At 40.9% G+C, this 19,644-nt stretch overlaps 1 protein-coding gene across 2 annotated transcripts in view; it reads left to right on the plus strand.

The window, feature by feature from the left end:
• PKHD1 (PKHD1 ciliary IPT domain containing fibrocystin/polyductin) overlaps window positions 1-19,644 on the plus strand; it is a 278,356-nt gene that overhangs the window by 128,625 nt on the left and 130,087 nt on the right. For both annotated transcript variants that reach the window (XM_065055657.1, XM_065055656.1), the window contains exons 40-46: window positions 1,454-1,648; window positions 2,702-2,827; window positions 6,556-6,686; window positions 11,541-11,653; window positions 12,846-12,945; window positions 15,014-15,148; window positions 18,832-18,967. In XM_065055657.1, the coding sequence (XP_064911729.1) occupies window positions 1,454-1,648; window positions 2,702-2,827; window positions 6,556-6,686; window positions 11,541-11,653; window positions 12,846-12,945; window positions 15,014-15,148; window positions 18,832-18,967 (936 nt within the window). The remainder of the gene's footprint in view (window positions 1-1,453; window positions 1,649-2,701; window positions 2,828-6,555; window positions 6,687-11,540; window positions 11,654-12,845; window positions 12,946-15,013; window positions 15,149-18,831; window positions 18,968-19,644) is intronic.

The following is a 19,644-nucleotide window of genomic DNA, read 5'->3' on the forward strand; positions in this document are numbered from 1 at the left end:
TATCCAGCAGCCAACTGCTTATATTACTCATGGATTTATGGTCCATTTTCTGTGGAACTCATAAATATAGACTCTGAAATGTGCTAACCGTTTGAGGTTTTTATTTGAGTTAAAGGATAGGAGGATTTCTCAGAGGAGTCACCAGAAGATGAGTAAGCAGTGGTTTTTGTGGTTAATTTACATTCTTTAAAAGAAAAATGAGCATTACTGAGCACAAGCAGGTGGTGCTGGAATTTGAGATTCTGCCTTTACCTCGCCTGAAAAGGACAAGTTCCACTTTTATAGCCTGAATCCCCTCCTACCAAAGCATCCTAAATACAGACCTGTGGAAGAATGACTTTCAAGAATGTTGATACATTTCCCAGCCCTACAATTTACTTTCCTTGTCTTCAGAATGTGGGTAGTAACAGTTCCACATCCACCTGCCCGGAGAGTCAGGAGCGCAAGAGTTTTAAAGAAATTTCAAAAATGTTCTCATTTCAGTTTAACTCAGTACATCCGTGCCCAATCTCCTTTTCAAGAACCTCACCCAAGGTAAATCAATGTCAAATCCATCTTCCCCATGCATAGGGCTATTCAAAATTGAACACAAGGAACTTTCCAAGGCATAAATCTACCACAGCTTCCTGCTGGTTTTAGTATGTATGCCTCTAAAAATGTCCAGACTCTTAGGGAAGGAACCATGACAGTATTTAGAGGGAGCAACAACATCATTAGAAGTGGGGGGTGGTCAGTAGGTCAGAGAGGTTCTCCTGCCCCTCTACCCTGCCCTGGGGAGACCACACCTGGAATATTGTATCCAGTTCTGGGCCCCTCAGTTCCAGCAGGACAGGGAACTGCTGGAGAGAGTCCAGCGCAGGGCAACAAGGATGCTGAAGGGAGAGGAGCATCTCCCATGTGAGGAAAGGCTGAGGGAGCTGGGGCTCTGGAGCTGGAGGAGACTGAGGGTTGACCTTATTAATGTTTACAAATATATAAAGGCTGAGCGTCATGAGGATGGAGTCAGGCTCTTCTCGGTGACAACCAATGATAGGACATGGGGCAATGGGTACAAACTGGAACACAAGAGGTTCCATTTAAATATGAGAAGAAACCTCTTCCCAGTGAGGGTGGCAGAGGCTGGACCAGGCTGCCCAGGGATGTTGTGGAGTCTCCTTCTCTGCAGACATTCCAACCCGCCTGGACACCTTCCTGTGTAACCTCATCTGGGTGTTCCTGCTCCTGCAGGGGGATTGGACTGGATGAGCTTTTGAGGTCCCTTCCAATCCCTGACATTCTGTGATCAAATAAGTTTGCCTGTGGCTATTGATCTTTGGGCCCACATTTAAGATCATTGCTGGAGATAGAGTCTCACTGAGTCAATGTGGTGGGTCTCAAGATGTTGCTTGGGCCACTCTGCACACCCCATGGTGGCCATGGCCATACTGACAGCTCTCACCGGCTTGTATTCTAGGTGTCTCCAGGTGTTTGTACGAGCGAAGCGAGAGACAGCTGGGGTCTCGGGACCTGGGGGCTGTGGTGGTTGTAGAGGCCTTCCGGGGAGAGGCGAGTCGGCTCCAGATGGAGGGCGTCCAGTTCCGCCACATGGGTCAAGCGTTTCAGCAGCACCGTAGTGCCCTGACAGTTACTGGCAACGCATGGATGGCAGGTGAGGTGGCCACACTGGAGGTGGTCCTGAAGGATCTCAAATGTCCACTTTCTCTTGCCCAAAGCTGTGGCAGATGTCCCCAAAACCTTCACAGCCCTCAGGTCAGTTGACAAATAGGACTGGTAAATGCAAGAAATCCTTACCCGTAGTCTGAGCCCAAGTGAAATCTGATGGAGGGCTTTAGGCTCCTTTGCATCTCTGGACAGCTTCTTCCCAAAGTAACATTTCATTTTTATGCCACAACTCTGAGTTGGTGTGCAACTTCTGCCTCTGGAAATGAAAGCACTAATATACTGTGAGGGAGCCCAGGGGTGGCTCAGGGCTGCACAGTAGCATAGGTCAAAATTTAATTCTGTCAGCTGAAAGTTAAAGAGCATATTAAGTTATCTTGACTTTGTCATTGATAAGTGCAAAATTAATTTCCATGGAACTGGCAATGAGGGCTTTGAAGACTGGTGGTGACAGTACCAAGTTAGGTGGGCTCAAATAATGTTTTAAGAATGCTAGATGGGACTTTCCCTTCCATCTAATCCATATTTAAACCTTTCCTATGCCATCTTTATCACTGAATGGGGATCTAGGCTTCCTGCTGGCAAAAGACAGCATTGACCATGTTCCTGGAGCACAGTGGGCAGGTCACCATGCCTGGCTAGGCAAGGTGTACAAGATACCTGTCCTATCCTCATGCCCCTTCTGAAACGTTCCTCCTCTCCTTCAATCCCACTTCAGTCATCTAACTGCTTGAGCTCATAACATTATTCACTCTTGGGATCTTGTCCTATCCTTTCACTGGATCTGCTCCTCCTTCTCCACAATGTTGGACCACATTCATTAACCAGTTTTGGTGCTTCTTCTCTCCTGTGTCCATCTCAGCCATGCCGTCCTGTTGGCAAAGATGTTCCAGATGAATGAGGGTGGGAGCTGCAACTGGGCAGTCTCATGGGAGCCAAAACGATTAATCTCGCAGCATCAAAGCATGAGGAGCTAATATAAAACTCTCCCAATGTTTAAGCTGCAATGTGTTTTTTGCTCATAGCGTTCTTTTCTTTCCAGACTCTCACATACGTGGCTGTTGTGTTTTGGACTCATTTGGCCAAGGACTCCGTCTGACTGGGATCTCAAACCTTAGTGTGGAGAACAATGTTTTCTGTAACATTTCAGGGCATGGGCTTTTACTGGGTGAGTAAAGCAAGAAAAACAAACAACAACAAAACTATCCTACGAGTAACAGCAACGTGTCAATTACCATTTGCAGGAAAATGCATTTGTAGGAAAGAGTGGCAGATCCTTAACTGCACCTTGAAAACTTTAATCACATCTTCCCCATTTTATGGTATCAGTGAATCTGGAATGAAGCTTCCATGATTCCACATACAACTGCTAGCAGATATTTCTGTTTGTCCATATGTCGAAGGTTAAGATTGCAGGGTGACAACAAAAACCGTGGCAGAAGTATCATTAACCTCCTCCCCCCCGCCTCCCTTTCCCCTTTTTCCCCTCCCTTTCAGCCCTTCCCGCTAAGGACAGGCGATTGGGAGGAAAAGAAGGACAGAGAGAAGAGAGTTGGAAAAATTAACAATGTTTTACTAATGCTACTAATAAGAATAGAGAAAATATACAAAATATACAAAACCAATCTTGAAAGTCTCAGCAACTGCAGAGCTGGCACCCTAAGTCCTGGATTGGACTCTGCAGCCAACCGGAGCTGGATTCAGTCTCTCACTAGGCCTCAGTTCGCAGGGACGACTAGCAAGGTCCTCTCCTAATGTCAGCCATGAGGTAAAAGGGAAAAGGGAAAGGGACGAGATCCTCGTGATCTCTAACTTTTATATGAAGTATTCACGTGAATGGAATGTTATACACAGTTGGTCAGTTTCTTGGTCACTGGTTGCTCATTGCCCCACTCGCGAGATGTCCATCCATGCTTATCAATAAGTTGGATTCCATTGCTAGGTTTACCAAAACTTGTGTCTGGTTCTCCAGGAAAATGCAGTTAATATGAAGGCTTTAGCTGACAGGCAAATTCACTAAAAGAGAAACTTGCTTTTAACAAAACCAGGACACCATATAGTCTCTTTCATCAGGCCAGTCTTCACTTGATCTGGATCTCTTCTTCTCAGTGTACAAGTGGAAGGAGATCTAAATCTAAATCTAAATCTCCTCTAAAAAATGAGGATTGATTTATCTGTCTTTGGAAGAGTACCATCATGCAATATTTAAGATCCCAGCTCAGTGAGGCATTTAAGAGCATACTTACCTTTAACTTCAGTCATTTGACATCGAAGATAATGGAGTGAAAGCATATGTTAAAAGTTAAGCAGAGGATTTAGCACTTAAATAAATTGGAGCTTGGAGCAAGAAAAATGTTAAACAACAAAATATTTCTCCTAACTAACCATCAGGAGACTGACTTGAAGCATCTTCTGCTGGGATCTCATGTTGCCTGAATACCTAAAGATATAGCTTGATTTTCATTTTCCCTCAGAAATGGGATAAAAATTACCAATTTTAAGATAAACGGAGGGTGGAAAAAACCCTTCAGTCCTGATCCTGCAGTTCAACACATACGGTGAGTCCCTATGTTGGGTCCTCTATGTAAACATAATGAGAAATGATAGATAACTATTTAAACAGGGGAGACATATAAAAGGAAAGTGATTGTACACGTCTGTCAAAGAGAGCTGGCCTGGAGAGAATCAAGGAATCTATGGCTGTGGGGAAGCAGACAAGATCTCCATCCTGCAGGCACACCTAGGCTCAGTCTTACTAGGACATATGTCTACGTTAAAGATCTCTGAGCTGAGCTGAACATTTCCACTGAAGTTTCAGCCTGAATACACCTTATCCCCAAGATGTCTTTAATGGCTTCACTGTCAGCAGCTCTGGAGGGTCTGATGGATGAATTTATGTATGATTCTGTTGCCTGTGAAGGAATATTTATTATAGCTGGCTATTTGCAGCGCCAGAATTGGACTCCTTCCATGGTTTCTCATTTTCAGGGGGGTTGCAAGGCAGTCATAAAAAGTTGCTCTGGGCTTAAAATTAATTGACACACCAGGTCTCAGCTTGGAAGCCAAGACCTTTTATGCCACCTCAAAAACCCATATGGCTGTCAAAAGGGTTGCTTTAAGATCCTGTTCATGCTCTGGTAGTGACATTGTTTGTAATATATACACCTTGGAAAGGAAATATTTACTAAATGGATCTTGTTCTGAAAGTGAAGAAAAGTTCAAAAAACTGAGAGGGAGGCCAAAGATAATTTCAGCCATTCCCAAACAGAAAGGACAAATGTTTCCCTGTGAAGTGGCTTACATTTGGGGTAGTAATGATAGGGGAAGGATCTGTGTTTGTAATAGAACTTGAACAGGTATAGTTGAAGATAATAATTTATGTTTGATAAACAAAAGTAAACAGATTTAATTTCCTCCTGACGTAGGTCAATCAGAGATGACTCACTTTGTATTCTGCTTCCAAAACACAAGAGCAGGGGGACATACACTGATGTGTCCTACTTGGACTTGTCCTGTATAGGACTATGGGACTGTCCACTTTTTGCCATTGGGTGGCACATTTCTTTACGGTGTAGCATAAATATATATATATTCCCCCCACACACTTCCTACTTTAATACTGTTACTAGATCTGGGGTGCCCCATGGCTCTGAGTTGTGTGATCAATTGCTTGATTGATTTTTTCTTCTCATACTTCATTGTTTAGTGGGGGCAAAACCCCTAGTCTTGTGCAGAGTTGCAGCAAATTTTTAAGTCTGGTTAGAAATTTTCTAACCTGTGAGTAGGGCAGTGGATGGAAACACAGGAGATTATAGGTACAACTTTGAATTCTAGTACTGCCAGAAGCATACCTGTGTGTGCATAGGTGAGCTGCCTCCCCACTCTCAATCTGTTTCCAGCTGTAAATGTGCTTTACAATATTCCCTTTATTCATTTCCTCCATAAACCTGGGGTACAGTATGGCTGGTATCATAATCATATATAACATCTGGTACAGGGTATTGTGAGTATTGAATTGCACAATCATGGTCTCTGTTGCCTGTTCATATAGCATGTACTGTAGTATTCCTTTCCCTGATTGTGTTTATCCAAGTACAATGTAAGATGTTTGTGGCAGGAACTACCGGGTTTTGTTTGTTTGTTTGTTTTGTTTTTTTGTTGTTTTGTTGGTTTTGTTTCTTAATCATATTTACAATGTTGATCAGACCCTGCTTCTGTCCTCCTGACATTCCCTTCCCTTTCCATGTTCTGCACTCCTGTGTCAAGCAGTTATGGCATGTTTGACCATCTCACAGCCACCTTCTGTCACATGTTAACACAGGTTTCTAAGTGCTTTTCAAACTGTGACTTATCCAGTAACAATTAGCAGGGAAAGCTGATTCCCAGATGGGCCATGTCAGCAAAGCAGACAGGGCAAAACCTGGCAAGTTCTGTGACTTCTATAATAGAGAGTTTCCAGCTATATTTCCTTTCCTTTCCTTTCCTTTCCTTTCCTTTCCTTTCCTTTCCTTTCCTTTCCTTTCCTTTCCTTTCCTTTCCTTTCCTTTCCTTTCCTTTCCTTTCCTTTCCTTTCCTTTCCTTTCCTTTCCTTTCCTTTCCTTTCCTTTCCTTTCCTTCTCCTTCTCCTTCTCCTTCTCCTTCTCCTTCTCCTTCTCCTTCTCCTTCTCCTTCTCCTTCTCCTTCTCCTTCTCCTTCTCCTTCTCCTTCTCCTTCTCCTTCTCCTTCTCCTTCTCCTTCTCCTTCTCCTTCTCCTTCTCCTTCTCCCCTTCTCCTTCTCCTTTTCTCCTTCTCCTCCTTTTTTTTCCCCTTTCATTTTATCCTTTCAGGTTTTTTTTTTCTTCTTTTTTCCCTTTTTTTTTTTAAATTTTATTTTATTTTTAATTTTTTTTATATAAGGAGAAGGACTGGAAGACAACAGAGTCATTAACAACATAGTGATTGGCCTTTTTGGGACAGACAGTTTCTCCAACATCGAGACACTGTCACCAGCAGGAATCTACATCAGGGCTCCCGCCAACCACATCAGGGTAAGAAGTTCTGATATAAAATGTAACTTTTCTAATCAAAGATATCAGAAAGATACAAAGCTTCATTTATCTGCAAGATCACATGCACAACAGTTGCTTCTTCGATGAGCTGTCAGAAACTGCGTGTGATAAGATATTAAAACAAGTGCATATTACAAAATAAATTATATTCATGACAAATATTATTATTATTTAAAATTTTACTGCACCTGAGTGGAACAAAAATTGTTTTATTTTCTAATAGTCATGGATTCATAAAAACTGGAAAAAAGTTTAAGCTCAGCTTCTCTGGAGTTTTCTGTTCTGTCATCATAAACCGCCCCCCCCCCCCCTCAATTTTAATGGGCTGATGACAAACACACTAAAATTCAGCCATATCAAATGTCAAATTTTGTACAGTCCAAGTTTTGCATTCCAGGGTGAAAAGGACAACCCATTTCCTGTCCTATGAAAATGACATTGATTTTAAGAGTGACCAGGCTTCTTTATTCTAAATAGTGATAAACCCTTGAACTCTTAAAAAACTAACAGGCTAACAAACCTCACATCAAAAAGTTGAGCTCAGTAAAAAACATTTTGTTCACTAAGTCTTAGATGCTTTCTTCTAGTTCATAGTTTTTTATCTTATTCAAGTCACATTTCAGAATAAAGAGTCACTTTTAAGTGTTTCATGGAAAAAAATTGTGATTTTCAGTAATTTCAAACCATTTTACATTCCAAGCTATTTTGAGTCTGGAATTTCATTGAAACTGACCTTTCTTACCACAGTTTCAATTGTGACAAATGTACATTTTTGTAAAAAAAAAATAAAAAATCCTGATCTGTTCTTAACCAATAGAAACCAAACCAATTATTAAGTGTATGTGGAGACCTAATCGCCCCCTGGGCTTCTGTTCCAAGAAGAAAGAATTGCACCTAAATTTGAAGGTGAAAAAGAGACTAACACATTTCCCATGTTAGTATGAAGACTGTAGTGTGCTCAGGAAGAAGGAGAGGACTTTTCTGCAATTCCCTCAAGGGCATATTTATCATTTTTAAGACCATCAAGTATAGTTTAAAAATACAGCAACTAGGCAGAATCACACGAATTTCAGCTCCACTAAACACAGAGTTTTGTTCTATCGTGCACTGACTTACCCTGGAGCTGTCTGCTTGATCGCCAGTGGCTCAGCTTTTGAAAAGGTTTGCTGCAATTATCTCTATGGGTACGTGTGAACTGACTGTGGTGGGTTTTCGGCACATTTGTTTAGCTCTCTCGGTTCGCGTGTCTTCCTAGATACGCCCAAAGCTGCATCTGTGGCTGTGTACCCAAACATCAAGGTTAAGTCTGCTCTCCAAAGATGTGTTACTCAAGGCAGAATGGCAGATGGCCCTTGAAGGGTTGCTGATAAACCTCATTTTTGTCAGTCTCTCTGAGTGGGCTATTTGAGGCGTTGCAGCAGCAAAAGGAAAATATGAATTAGTTGCCTAGCTTAAAATTGTTATTAGCTGCACTGACTGGTCTATAGTACCAAGCAGGGCTCAGCAGAAAACATGAAAGGACATGGATATTAAGAGAAAAGGTCATACTTCTTCCAAGCAAAACACCTGTGTCTCATGGACTTTTTCTTAGTGCAATAATAACCATCGAATGCAAGGGATGCTGGTCCAGCACATCATAATATTACAGAGTTTCAGCAAATTTATCTGATCAAATGGCTCAAGAACTGGATATTGGTTTTTAGGTATTTATAATCTTAATTTAATACAGAGGTTTGAAGTATACAATATAAAACAATCATCTTCCCACTGCCTGGTTTCCAGGCTGTGATGTGGAATAGAAGTTTCCCCATCTAGATTTTAATGTTAGTTGATTGTCAGCTTTTGCATTTGTTTTTTGTTTTCAGATCACCATCTTTCAGTTACTGGTTCTAAACTGGCAGGCTGCAATCTTTAAGGCCAGGATTACAGATTAGACAGAGAGCTCCAAGTCCGTCCTGCATTACGTCTTCTGTGTGTGATGGGTTAAGCTGTCCACAGTGACTCCTACAATAATATTTTCATAACTAGTCCATTTACTCGGGAGCCTAAATTTGCATTGGTGACTGAAGAGTTTAAATTTCCTTGAAATTTCCTTCCTAAATGGTGTTGAAATTGGGACACAGCAGACAGTCAAAGCTGAGCCTATGAAGACAATCAGACACCCAGTTCCTACAGGTTTCCATTTGTTTTAAGATCTTAAGTACATTTATGAATCAGGCTGTTAGGTAAAATTTTATAACCATAGAATCATAGAATAGTTTGGGTTGGAAGGGATCTTCAAAGGTCATCTAGTCACATTATCATACAGGATAAGTGAAAAATTATTATTACAATGTTAGTTGTTTTTTTATTTTTTTTATAAAGTGTGGAAGCCCTGGCTATCACTTTTTAGTGTAATAAGGCGATTTTGTTAGCAGACTGGTTTCTTGCCTTTTAGATGCTATCGACATGAGAAACTGAGTATGTCCCTCTTTTATATTGGCTCTTCTATGACTGAAATACATGCCTTATGTTCCTGGTTTTATTTTTGTGTAGAGGAAAAAAAAAGAAAGAAAAAAAGAGTAATTTTTTATATTTTTCTCTTGGCTCTCTTGGGTCCTGTGAGTGATGCACCTTTTGTAGTAACTTCCTATTCATAACTGTTCAATGTCCATAAACCCCAGAGCCAGCATACAATGCTCATGTTTAACAGCATATAGACTGGGCTTAAGAAATTCAACAAGCATCATCCTTTTCCTTCCTCAACATGTTGTTGAGGACTGAGAAACAGCTGAAATGAATGAACGGGGCGGAGATCAGCCTGTGTTTCCATGTCAGGGGAGTGACTGATGGTCACACTGGTGATAAACGAATTTGTTTTCCAGTATCACCCAACCCAGCCATTCTCCATGGTACCAAAGAGGTGAGATGCATCTGTTTGGCATCGAATGTTTCTCACCACTTCATCCCTCCTGAAATCTTTTTTAAAACCCTTTTTAAGGTGAGCGGATGTTGAAGCAAACCCATTGCTGGTACCACTCGCATCCTGCCAGGTTCTGGAACAGGAGGAGTGATGCTGGGCACATTCTTCAGAGCTTTAATGTCATCTTGAAGGTTTGAGTCTCAGCTATCTAAAAGAAATTCATGAAATATTTATATCAGTGGCGTTGTATGGTTAAGAGACACTTAAAACGTCAGCCACTTTATTTTACTGACTTGTGATGTGAAGCTCCAGGTATTTGGTATGCTTGGGGAGGTAATTTCTCTCTGGAATTTTGGTTGCATGGACATTCGTAATATACTGACTTCCACAAAAAATTGATTTCCACACAAAATTTCCTGCTTGCCTAAAACCCCTGCCCTCCAGCCACTGAATAAATATGCAGGTTTTTTCCTTATGAATCATCTGTAGAATGCATGATTGGAGCAAGTAAAAGATCCTGGAAATAATGTGACTGGACTGCAGAGTATTTTGTTAAAGGAACAGAGTCTGTGGCTGCACTTTTGGAAAAAGCGGCAGTTTTACCGGAAGATAAAGTGTTATTTTGGGCGCCAACATCTCTTTGTTGCTTGGCAGATGTCAGAGAACGTGGCTGCAGGGAGCACACTCGGACTGAACAGAAGCAAGTGATGGGTATATGGAGGATTTTACCTCTAGGTCACCAGGGTCAGTTGTGATTTGGACCATCAGGCACCAAAAACTCATTAGTGTTTTAACACCATCCAATGACCTGTGAATGGTAGTGGCTGGTGTATCTCAGAGAACAAGTTTTTCTCACAGCTGCAAGGAAGCTCGTTTTAAACTCATCTTAGAGATCTAGATACCTCCAGAGAGCAACTAATCTCATCTAAGGATAGACCAGAAGATTTGTCCTCTGGACATCCCTATGCCTTACTTTTTTTTTTCCTGGAAATGGAGCTTACGTTTACCAGCTTGGATTTCAGCATAAAATTTTTGCACACCTAAGGTGAGAGGGATCATGCCCAGACGTGCACCAAAATCATCACTGTACAGACACTATCCAAAACCATTTGGCTGCTCTCCAAATGAAGCAGGTTAACAGCAGGTTTTTGCCCTACAGTAAAAAAGCTCCTAATCCACTCTAGATCCCCCCACATAACCCACTTGCTACAGACTCTGTAAGTACCAAACTCCCAATTTAAGGCCATGCTCACTTATTTTTCACTTCTTGCAATAGTACAGATAATGCAACTCCATTATTTCTTCATTAAGAGATATTAAGTGACAATAACTTACATGGTTATTCACTTACCCTGTTAAAAATAATCCAGAACAAATAATTTATCACAGGTTTGAGTAAGTTTGGTTGTTCAGCCACTGACATATCCTGAAGATGCAATCCTCTGTTTTCTCTTGACTTTTAGGGAGTCTCGTTTTTTTTGTGCCAATGTTTTCTCTTTTGCTGTTTTTGCTTTGGAAGCTATGAGAAAGATACAGCTGAGAAGTAAATCAGTAAACTGAGTGGTTTGTGGTTTACTTTTATTTCATGACGCTGTCTTCCTACTTAGAAGTTATTTTGTAGGAGTAGCAAGTTTTCCACACACTTTTTTTCTTACGTACATTTTGAAGTATTATGGCAATGCCATTTTTCTGTCATTTGTTTCTATTGCTTCGCCAACCCTTGTTGGCTGAAATGAGAACAGGTTTGGGTTTTTTTAAAGACGGAGTTATAACAGGACTCAGAAACAAGACACCAGCTTCTACCAGCCACACTTCCTAGAACTTGAATGGACTTCAGCTTGGATTTTAATTTCAGTTTTTGTCAAGTTTATTTGAATTGCCAGAAATCTGCAGTAGTTCTTTTTTTCATAGTCACATATGTTTCTCTGCAGGGTAACACAGTGTGTGCTGCTGGTTACGGCTATTTATTTCATCTCTCCCCTGAGGGACCATCCAAAATGCCTCTCCTGTCCTTCAGCGAGAACGTAGCTCATTCCTGCACAAGGTACTTGGGAATTTTTGGTTAAAGAGATTTTCCTTTGGTGCATGGTAGTGCTGACTATGATTGCAGTGGTGAACAGAAAAGGCTTTGCCCTTCCTTTCATTTTTTTTTTTTTAATTATTCTTGTTTTGTTTTTTTCTTTGGTCTTTTTTGGTTTTGTGTTTTTTGTGTGTAGGTGTTTTTGTTTGGTTTGTTTGGGTTTTTTTGTTTGTTTTGTTTTGTTTTGTTTTCCCCTAGTTTTGTACCCATTTAGGAGAGCAGTCTCAGCATTTACCAGTGATGTAGTTGGGGCTGTTTTTCACGGTCTGATCATGAATGGTTTCCTTAGTAGTTTCAATATGGCCCTTTCTTCTTTGTTCATAAACCCAATTTATTAACTTGCAGCATTTCCCAGTGCTGTTAACAAGCTCCTCCAATTTATCCCCTTGTTTAAATGATCCTGATGTAGTTTCAGGTGCCACATTTAACACATTTCCTTGTCAACCATTTAGCAGCAAAGCACTGAAGCATGAACTCATGTGTTGAATTGAAAGTTTTTTTTTAATTATACCAGACATTTTGAGTAGAAGAGAGTGGCATGCAGGAGAAAAGATACACCATTTGTTCCTTACACTCTTCCTTTAACATCTCCTGCAGGCCACCATTAGAAAAACATTTATACAACATGGAGTGGCATTTCTTACCTCCAGATGCTTTGTATCATAGCAGTATGAACACCCAAATATTAGTGTTTGGCTTTTGAATAAGTAGATTGAAATGGAGACTAAGCACTTTGCAGTCCAACGGGATAAAGGTGCTTTATGTATGTCAGACATTATGTATAACAGTTGTTCTGTGGTATCCATGAATGACTATTCACTGGATCTTTTGCCTGTGTTTCCCTAGAATAGAAATAATAGTAAAAAATGATACTGTGCTCAAAGTCAGTGGACAGAGTCACCTGAATTTTGAGGATATCTGGATATTTATCTGAATTTAAAATCCCTGAGAAGATCAAACCAAGGGTGGCATTCAGGAATGCTTACACTTGGAATGGACTCCAAGTTGGCTGAATCCAAGATCTAGAAAAGCCTCATAGAATCATAGAATAGTTTGGGTTGGAAGGGACCTTCAAAGCAAATGATGAATAGAAAAATCTGCTCACAAATACATGCAGTGTAAAGGAACAGTATCCTTTGCTTTCTTTCCTAAACAGGTATGGGTTGCTGGTGTACCCAGAATATTTGCCAGAAAACCCAAACAGACCTGTTCAGTTCAACAACTTCACAGCTTGGAGTAGCCTAGGTGGAGCACAGGTATGTTCACCTTTACAAATGCATCACTTCTACACTTTAGTCATCTTTTAAGGCTGTAAATAGGCCACATTTACAGTAAAAACTCTTGTACCTGCATGTCCATGTCCCTCAGCCTAACGCTACTATTTTGGTGGTAAAACCAAAACTAGAATTTGTGTGATGTGTCCTTGCTGATTTGGTGCAGAATCAATACTACTTTCATCAATAGCTGGTGTCCTCTGTAATCATCTAGCATGTGCCACTATAATCGTAGAACCATAGAATAGTTTGGGTTGGAAGGGACTTTAGAGATCATCCAGTCCAACCCCACTGCCATGGGCAGAGAAATCTTCAACCAGATCATGCAGCCAAAAAAATCCTACCAGTGGATTTGAGCTACTTGTAAAGATTACAATTGGTAGAAGATCTGTTACCTTCATAGGGTTAAAGATTTCCATGGGAATTTTTTCATCCTTGTTAAAAATCTGAACTTTTTTTTTGTTTGAATAGTGAGCTACTGTGGTTCATGACTACCTAATCTGATTAAAAAGCCCACACCACCCTTTAGCATCTAATACTTTCTTCCTATACTGGTGCTTAGAGGCTGTGATCCTCTTAACTCTTATGTTCTACAGTTTTGTTTTTGTGCTTTACTCAGTTTAACTTGTAATTTCTTTGTATGGTATTGACCTAGCCCAAATGAATAACTAAGTTTATTCTGTTTAACATCTTTATTGACAATTTAGATAAGGGGATTGAGACCATCAGCAGCAAATTTGCTGATGACACCAAGTTGGGAGGGAGTGTCGACCTGCTGGAAGGCAGGAGGGCTCTGCAGGGGGATCTGGATAGACTGGAAAAATGGGCTGATTCCAATGGGATGAAATTCAATAAGGCCAAGTGCGGGGTGCTGCACTTTGGTCACAACAACCCCCTGCAGCGCTACAGGCTGGGCGCAGAGTGGCTGGAGAGCAGTCAGACAGAAAGGGACCTGGGGGTACTAATTGACAGGAAGCTCAACATGAGCCAACAGTGTGCCCAGGTGGCCAAGAAGGCCAACGGTATCCTGTCCTGTATCAAAAATAACATGGTCAGCAGGACAAGGGAAGTGATCCTTCCCCTGTACTCTGCATTGGTGAGGCCACACCTGGAGTATTGTGTTCAGTTCTGGGCCCCTCAGTTCAAGAAAGACATTGAAGTGCTGGAGCAGGTCCAGAGAAGAGCAACAGGACTGGTGAAGGGACTTGAACATAAGACCTATGGGAAGAGGCTGAGGGAGCTGGGGTTGTTTAGTCTAGAGAAGAGGAGGCTTAGAGGTGACCTCATCACTCTCTATAACTACCTGAAGGGAACTTATAGCCAGGTGGGGATTGGTCTCTTCTCCCAGGCAGTTAGCAATAGGACAAGGGGGCATGGACTTAAACTTTGCCAGGGGAAATTTAGGCTGGATATTAGAAAGAAATTCTTTACAGAGAGAGTGGTCAGGCATTGGAATGGCTGCCCAGGGAGGTGCTGGACTCACTGGCCCTGGAGGTTTTTAAACTGAGATTGGACATGGCACATAGTGCCATGATCTAGTAAATGGACTAGAGTTGGACCAAGGGTTGGACTCGATGATCTCTGAGGTCTTTTCCAACCCAGTTGATTCTGTGTGATTCTTTCCATGGGCTCCCTCTAAGAAGAGTCTTCTTACTGTTAGGTGACTGCACACAATACTTCTGGTTATTTTTGAGGCATCTTTCTGCTACAAACATTAACTTCTTAACCATGCTATTATTTCCAGTAATAAACCCAAAAATATTCAATGCACTTTTACCCTGTCTATTATTGATGCATCAGTTCTGATTTTCTTTCATACTGCTCTTTTTTTTTCTTTTAACATGAATATAAGTTGGCACAACATACAGTTCCTTGTATTTAACTGAAAGCAGAAATTAGAAATTAAGGGGGGATTCCCAAATACTAAATAGAGATTCAACACTTCAATGTGGTTTAGCACTTCTCCTTTTACTATTTTCTAAACAAAGGGGTTATAAACCAACTTTTTTTTTTTTTTTAATTATAATTTATTTGTTATGCTTTTCTATAGATATTTAGAAGCAGCAACCTTGAACTCCAAAATTTCCAGATTTATGCTTGCAAAGACTTTGGCGTTGACATCACAGAAAGCCTGGGAAACACTTCTATAGCTAATAGTGTTTTAATTGGACACACTGGACAGAAGGTAAGCACTGCAGGAGTTATTTCAGTGTCTCTTGAGTTGCACGGTATCACTTCAAACAAGAATGTGGAGAAATAAGAGCAGATTTGGTGACAAAGCAGAGAAAACTGGAGCATCAGTACAGCTCTCCCAGCTTGCTGGAAACAAGGATTTTGTTGCTCTTGTTAGCAGCGGCAAAAATCTCATTTGATGAACTGGATCTTGCATCGGTTTTCAGGCTCTTCACTTATACCAGCTGATGGTAGAGCCACATCAACATCAGCTGTTGAGAAACAGCATTCCGATTGCATTCTGTAAGAAAATTCAGCTTTTTTTCCAAACACCTATTAGTTCAATATGGAAATGTTAAAGATTTTTTTTTTTTTAAACAAATTTGAAACAAGGACTCTGATTTTTCTATTTGAATGTGGAACTGGTCAAAGATTTTGTATTATAATGCATATTAATGTATACTATTTATAAAACAACATTAAAAACTAAAGCAAAAATCTCATGTCTGCTCAACTTACGAGGTGAAGGATTTTAATAAGTGTTAATTTTTTTCCCTACTTGTGGTTATTTTCTTTGGAAGATTGACACGATCTCAGAAAACTCTTGCAGTCTCACGGAACTTGAATTACTGAGAGAAATCACATTTTTTGTTTAAAAAAAGCTTTTCTAGTATAAATTAATACATAACTTTTGCTGTAAGAAACAGACACCATTTAACAATATACAACTGGGTTTAGTTTAGTGATTAAAGAATACCGAGCAGGAACAACAGATTTGATTTCTGTCCGAGTTAACATTTTGGTTTCCTCTGCAGTCTCAGAGTGTCATTGGTCCACCTGGAACACAGGGTGCTGCTTATTTACTTAAGAATGAAAAATGGCATCAAAATGTAACACTTCTATTTATTCAATAAATATGATCTTTTTCCATCATTTCTGTAGGCAGTTGGACAAAGTCCTTTGGGTACTACCAGGTTGTTAACAGATTAGTAACGTGGATAACAAAGGAATTTTATTTACAACTGGCTATAGCTGCTTGTTCAGGATTTTTGAGGCTTTTTTTTTGCTTTGCTCAGTTTTCTACTGTTGTTTATGAAATTAATTTTCTCTCTGACTGGTAGAAAAATAATTTTAAATGAGTTTTTTTTTTAGAACTTGCAGAAAGAGACCTCTGTAGTAAATACATTGCAAGTCGGTAGCTCAGATATAATTCCAGCCTCACTAGTCCAACCTTGCAGCATCCCAATGACACAATGCGTTTCTCTTGGACACCAAAGGGTGGATGTCTTTGTTTTTAGTTTGCAGGATCCATGGAAAGACTCTGATGTTGCACTTGTTAAGAGATTTAGAGGCGCTCAGCTGTGCCTTGTTTCTTGCAGTACCCCAGGGGGGTGATTATCTTTGATTATCTCGTGATAAGAGCCTCCTTGTCATAATTTACATCTTAATTTATGTAATTCTCCCTTTAATAATGATGTCTCTTTAATATCAATTAAAACTTTATGACATTAATTTAATGGGAACCCTGGATATTCTCTCTCCTAACCCTTCCAGTTTTTCAAAGAGGTGCTTAAAAACAAGATTGTTTTCTGGAAATATCAGCGCTTAATAAAATTTGATCTTTGATCAATTAAAACATTAGTGGCAGGGTTAAATCCAGGGCCTATAAAACCCAAGGGAAAGACTTTCATTAGTTTCCTAGATATTCAGCAAACCTCTTCCATACTTTCATAAAAAATCTCATTGCCGTTTTGGAGCTAGCCGGGGAAAAGCATTTCTTCCTGAAACAGATAGCACATATGAGGGAGGAATTATTATCTCACACCCTTCTTCTACTTGCTATTTATTTAAATAAAATAAATTAAAAAAAAAAAGAAAAAAGAAAAAAAGAGAGCAGTATGGAAGAAATGGAAAGTGTAAGTTAAAAGTTTCTGACTAATTTGCTACCAGAATTCTGGGGATTTTTGCTTAGCAGTGATTTGGAAGAAGATGGTCCAAGGACCAGAACCACAACCTCAGGTGTTTTGGCCTCAGACTAAAAGAGGTGATGCAGCTACTCTGTCTTCAGGAGACAGAAGACCATCTCTTTGAAGTGATAAACTATTAAGGTCCATTTCATTCTACATTTTCAACTAGAGAGAGTATTTTCACAAAGGGTATATTTCTCAATTGGTTCTCTACTATGGCTTTTGAGAGTTGTTCTACAAAAGTATTTATTTATTAGTCTCAGAAATCACAGAATCACAGAATGTCAGGGATTGGAAGGACCTTGAAAGCTCATCCAGTGCAATCCCCCCACCAGAGCAGGAACACCCAGATGAGGTTACACAGGAAGGTTTCCAGGAGGGTTGAAATGTCTGCACAGAAGGAGACTCCACAACCTCCATGGGCAGCCTGTTCCAGGTTCTGTCACCCTCACCGGGAAGAAATTCCTTCTCATATTTAAGTGGAACCTCTTGTATTCCAGTTTGAACCCATTCCTACTTGTCCTGTCTCTGGTTGTCACTGAAAAGAGCCTGTCTCCATCCTCCTGACACTTACTCTTTATATAGCTGTAAACATTAATAAGGTCACCCCTCAGTCTCCTCTTCTCCAAGCTCCAGAGCCCCAGCTCCCTCAGCCTTTCCTCACACAGGAGATGCTCCACTCCCTTCAGCATCTTTGTTGCCCTGCGCTGGACTCTCTCCAGCAGTTCCCTGTCCTTCTGGAACTGAGGGGCCAGAACTGGAGACAATACTCCAGACGTGGTCTCACCGGGGCAGAGCAGAGAGGCAGGAGAACCTCTCTGACCTACTGACCACCCCCCCTTCTAATCCACCCCAGGTACCATTGGCCTTCCTGGCCATAAGGGCCCAGTGCTGGCTCATGGTCACCCTGCTGTCCCCAGGAGACCATGTCAGTGGCATGTCAGCCACTCCTCCCAGCTTGGTGTCATCAGCAAACTTGCTGACAGTGCACACAAACAGCATCACAATTTCCTACCAGCCCTTTTGACCCCAGAGTACGCACTACGCACTATATCCTTGTTCCCAGCCTGTCTGCAAAATCAAATGGCACCTTCCCAGCATCATGGCCTACAATCTCGAGAAAATCTAGTTTGTCCATTGTGTTTTCCACCACTTGTGTCTTTTTCTCTTCCTTTTCTCATCTTATGTTTTCTCCTGTCTCTCACAGATATACATATTGTTGTTCTGATTGACCCTGAAGTTAACCAGAGCTTCGAAGAGACCCTAGATTAAATGCTTCCTCCTAGTCAGTAGTCAAGCTTTTCTTACGATGTAAATTAAGATAATGAGCTTTGCAGACAACACAAGGTAAAGTGAAAAGGCTCAAAACCACGTCTGCTCACTGTGCCTTCCAGGTGGATTCTTTCTTCCCAGGGAATGTGTGATTTCCTTTCCCTTCCAATGTCCAACTTCAACAAGTATGCAACAACCCTGACAAAGCAAACAAGGCAACCGCTGCCCTGAATGCAATACTATCACATACTGCAGATGGTGAATTAAACAGATGTTACTTGTCAGAATTTGCAAAGCAATAGCTTAGATCTGTCTTTCAAATAGCACATGCTGCCCCACAACCATGAGTGTGAGTGCAATCACACCCTATCGTCCCAGATGCTGCATCCTGGAGTAGTTAGATTTGGAGGTTCACATGATGATGTGTTTCCCAGCACTCTTAATTTCTTCATTGCAGGGTGGGATCTGTATGTCAGCAGGACTAAAAACTCCCAAGAGGTACCAACTATTCATCTCCAACACAACTTTCAGGAATTTTGATGTGAACACTTGCACGGCAATCAGGACTTGTTCTGGCTGTTACCAAGGGCAAGGTGAGTCTGGTTTACTCCGATTTAGCAGGGTTTCCACAGCCCTAGGCTCCCTCCCATTCCAGATTCAGATCTTCAGAAGTTCATAGTCTCCACAGACAAGCATTGATGGATATTCACAGAAAGGGTTGTCAAACAGTGAAACAGGCTGCCCAGGGAAGTGGTTGAGTTACCAGCCCTAGAGTCATTTAGATGAGGTTCATAGGGACATGGTTTAGCGCCAGAGTTAGGTTAATGGTTGGACTTGATCATCTTGAGGGTTTCCTCTGACCAAAATGATTCTATGATTCTATATTTCATTTGAATCCTGTAAAAATCACTTTATAATGATGAAGAGTACTGGCCCCATTATTTTTTTCTATAGTTTTGTCATGATATTTGTATCAAAAGCTAGATTTTGCGGTATTTGCATACCTGCTTTGCTGAGGTTTCACATACTAAGTAGTTTTGAAAAGTGTCACTCTCTCTATTTCACTTCCCCAGCTGGGACAGAAAGATAATAACTCTTCTTCATTTACAGGGAGGTGAGGCATGAGATGGCAATATCTAAATGCAAGATAAACACTATGTGTGGTGTGCAGCTCAGATGAATTGAGAAAATCCCTGGGCTGGGAATGTAGTGATGCATTTTGCTGATGCTGCTGGCGAGCTGAATTTGACCCTTTAGCTGCTCTGCAATG

The sequence above is a fragment of the Columba livia genome, chromosome 3, assembly GCF_036013475.1.
Source record: "Columba livia isolate bColLiv1 breed racing homer chromosome 3, bColLiv1.pat.W.v2, whole genome shotgun sequence".
Taxonomy (NCBI): domain Eukaryota; kingdom Metazoa; phylum Chordata; class Aves; order Columbiformes; family Columbidae; genus Columba; species Columba livia.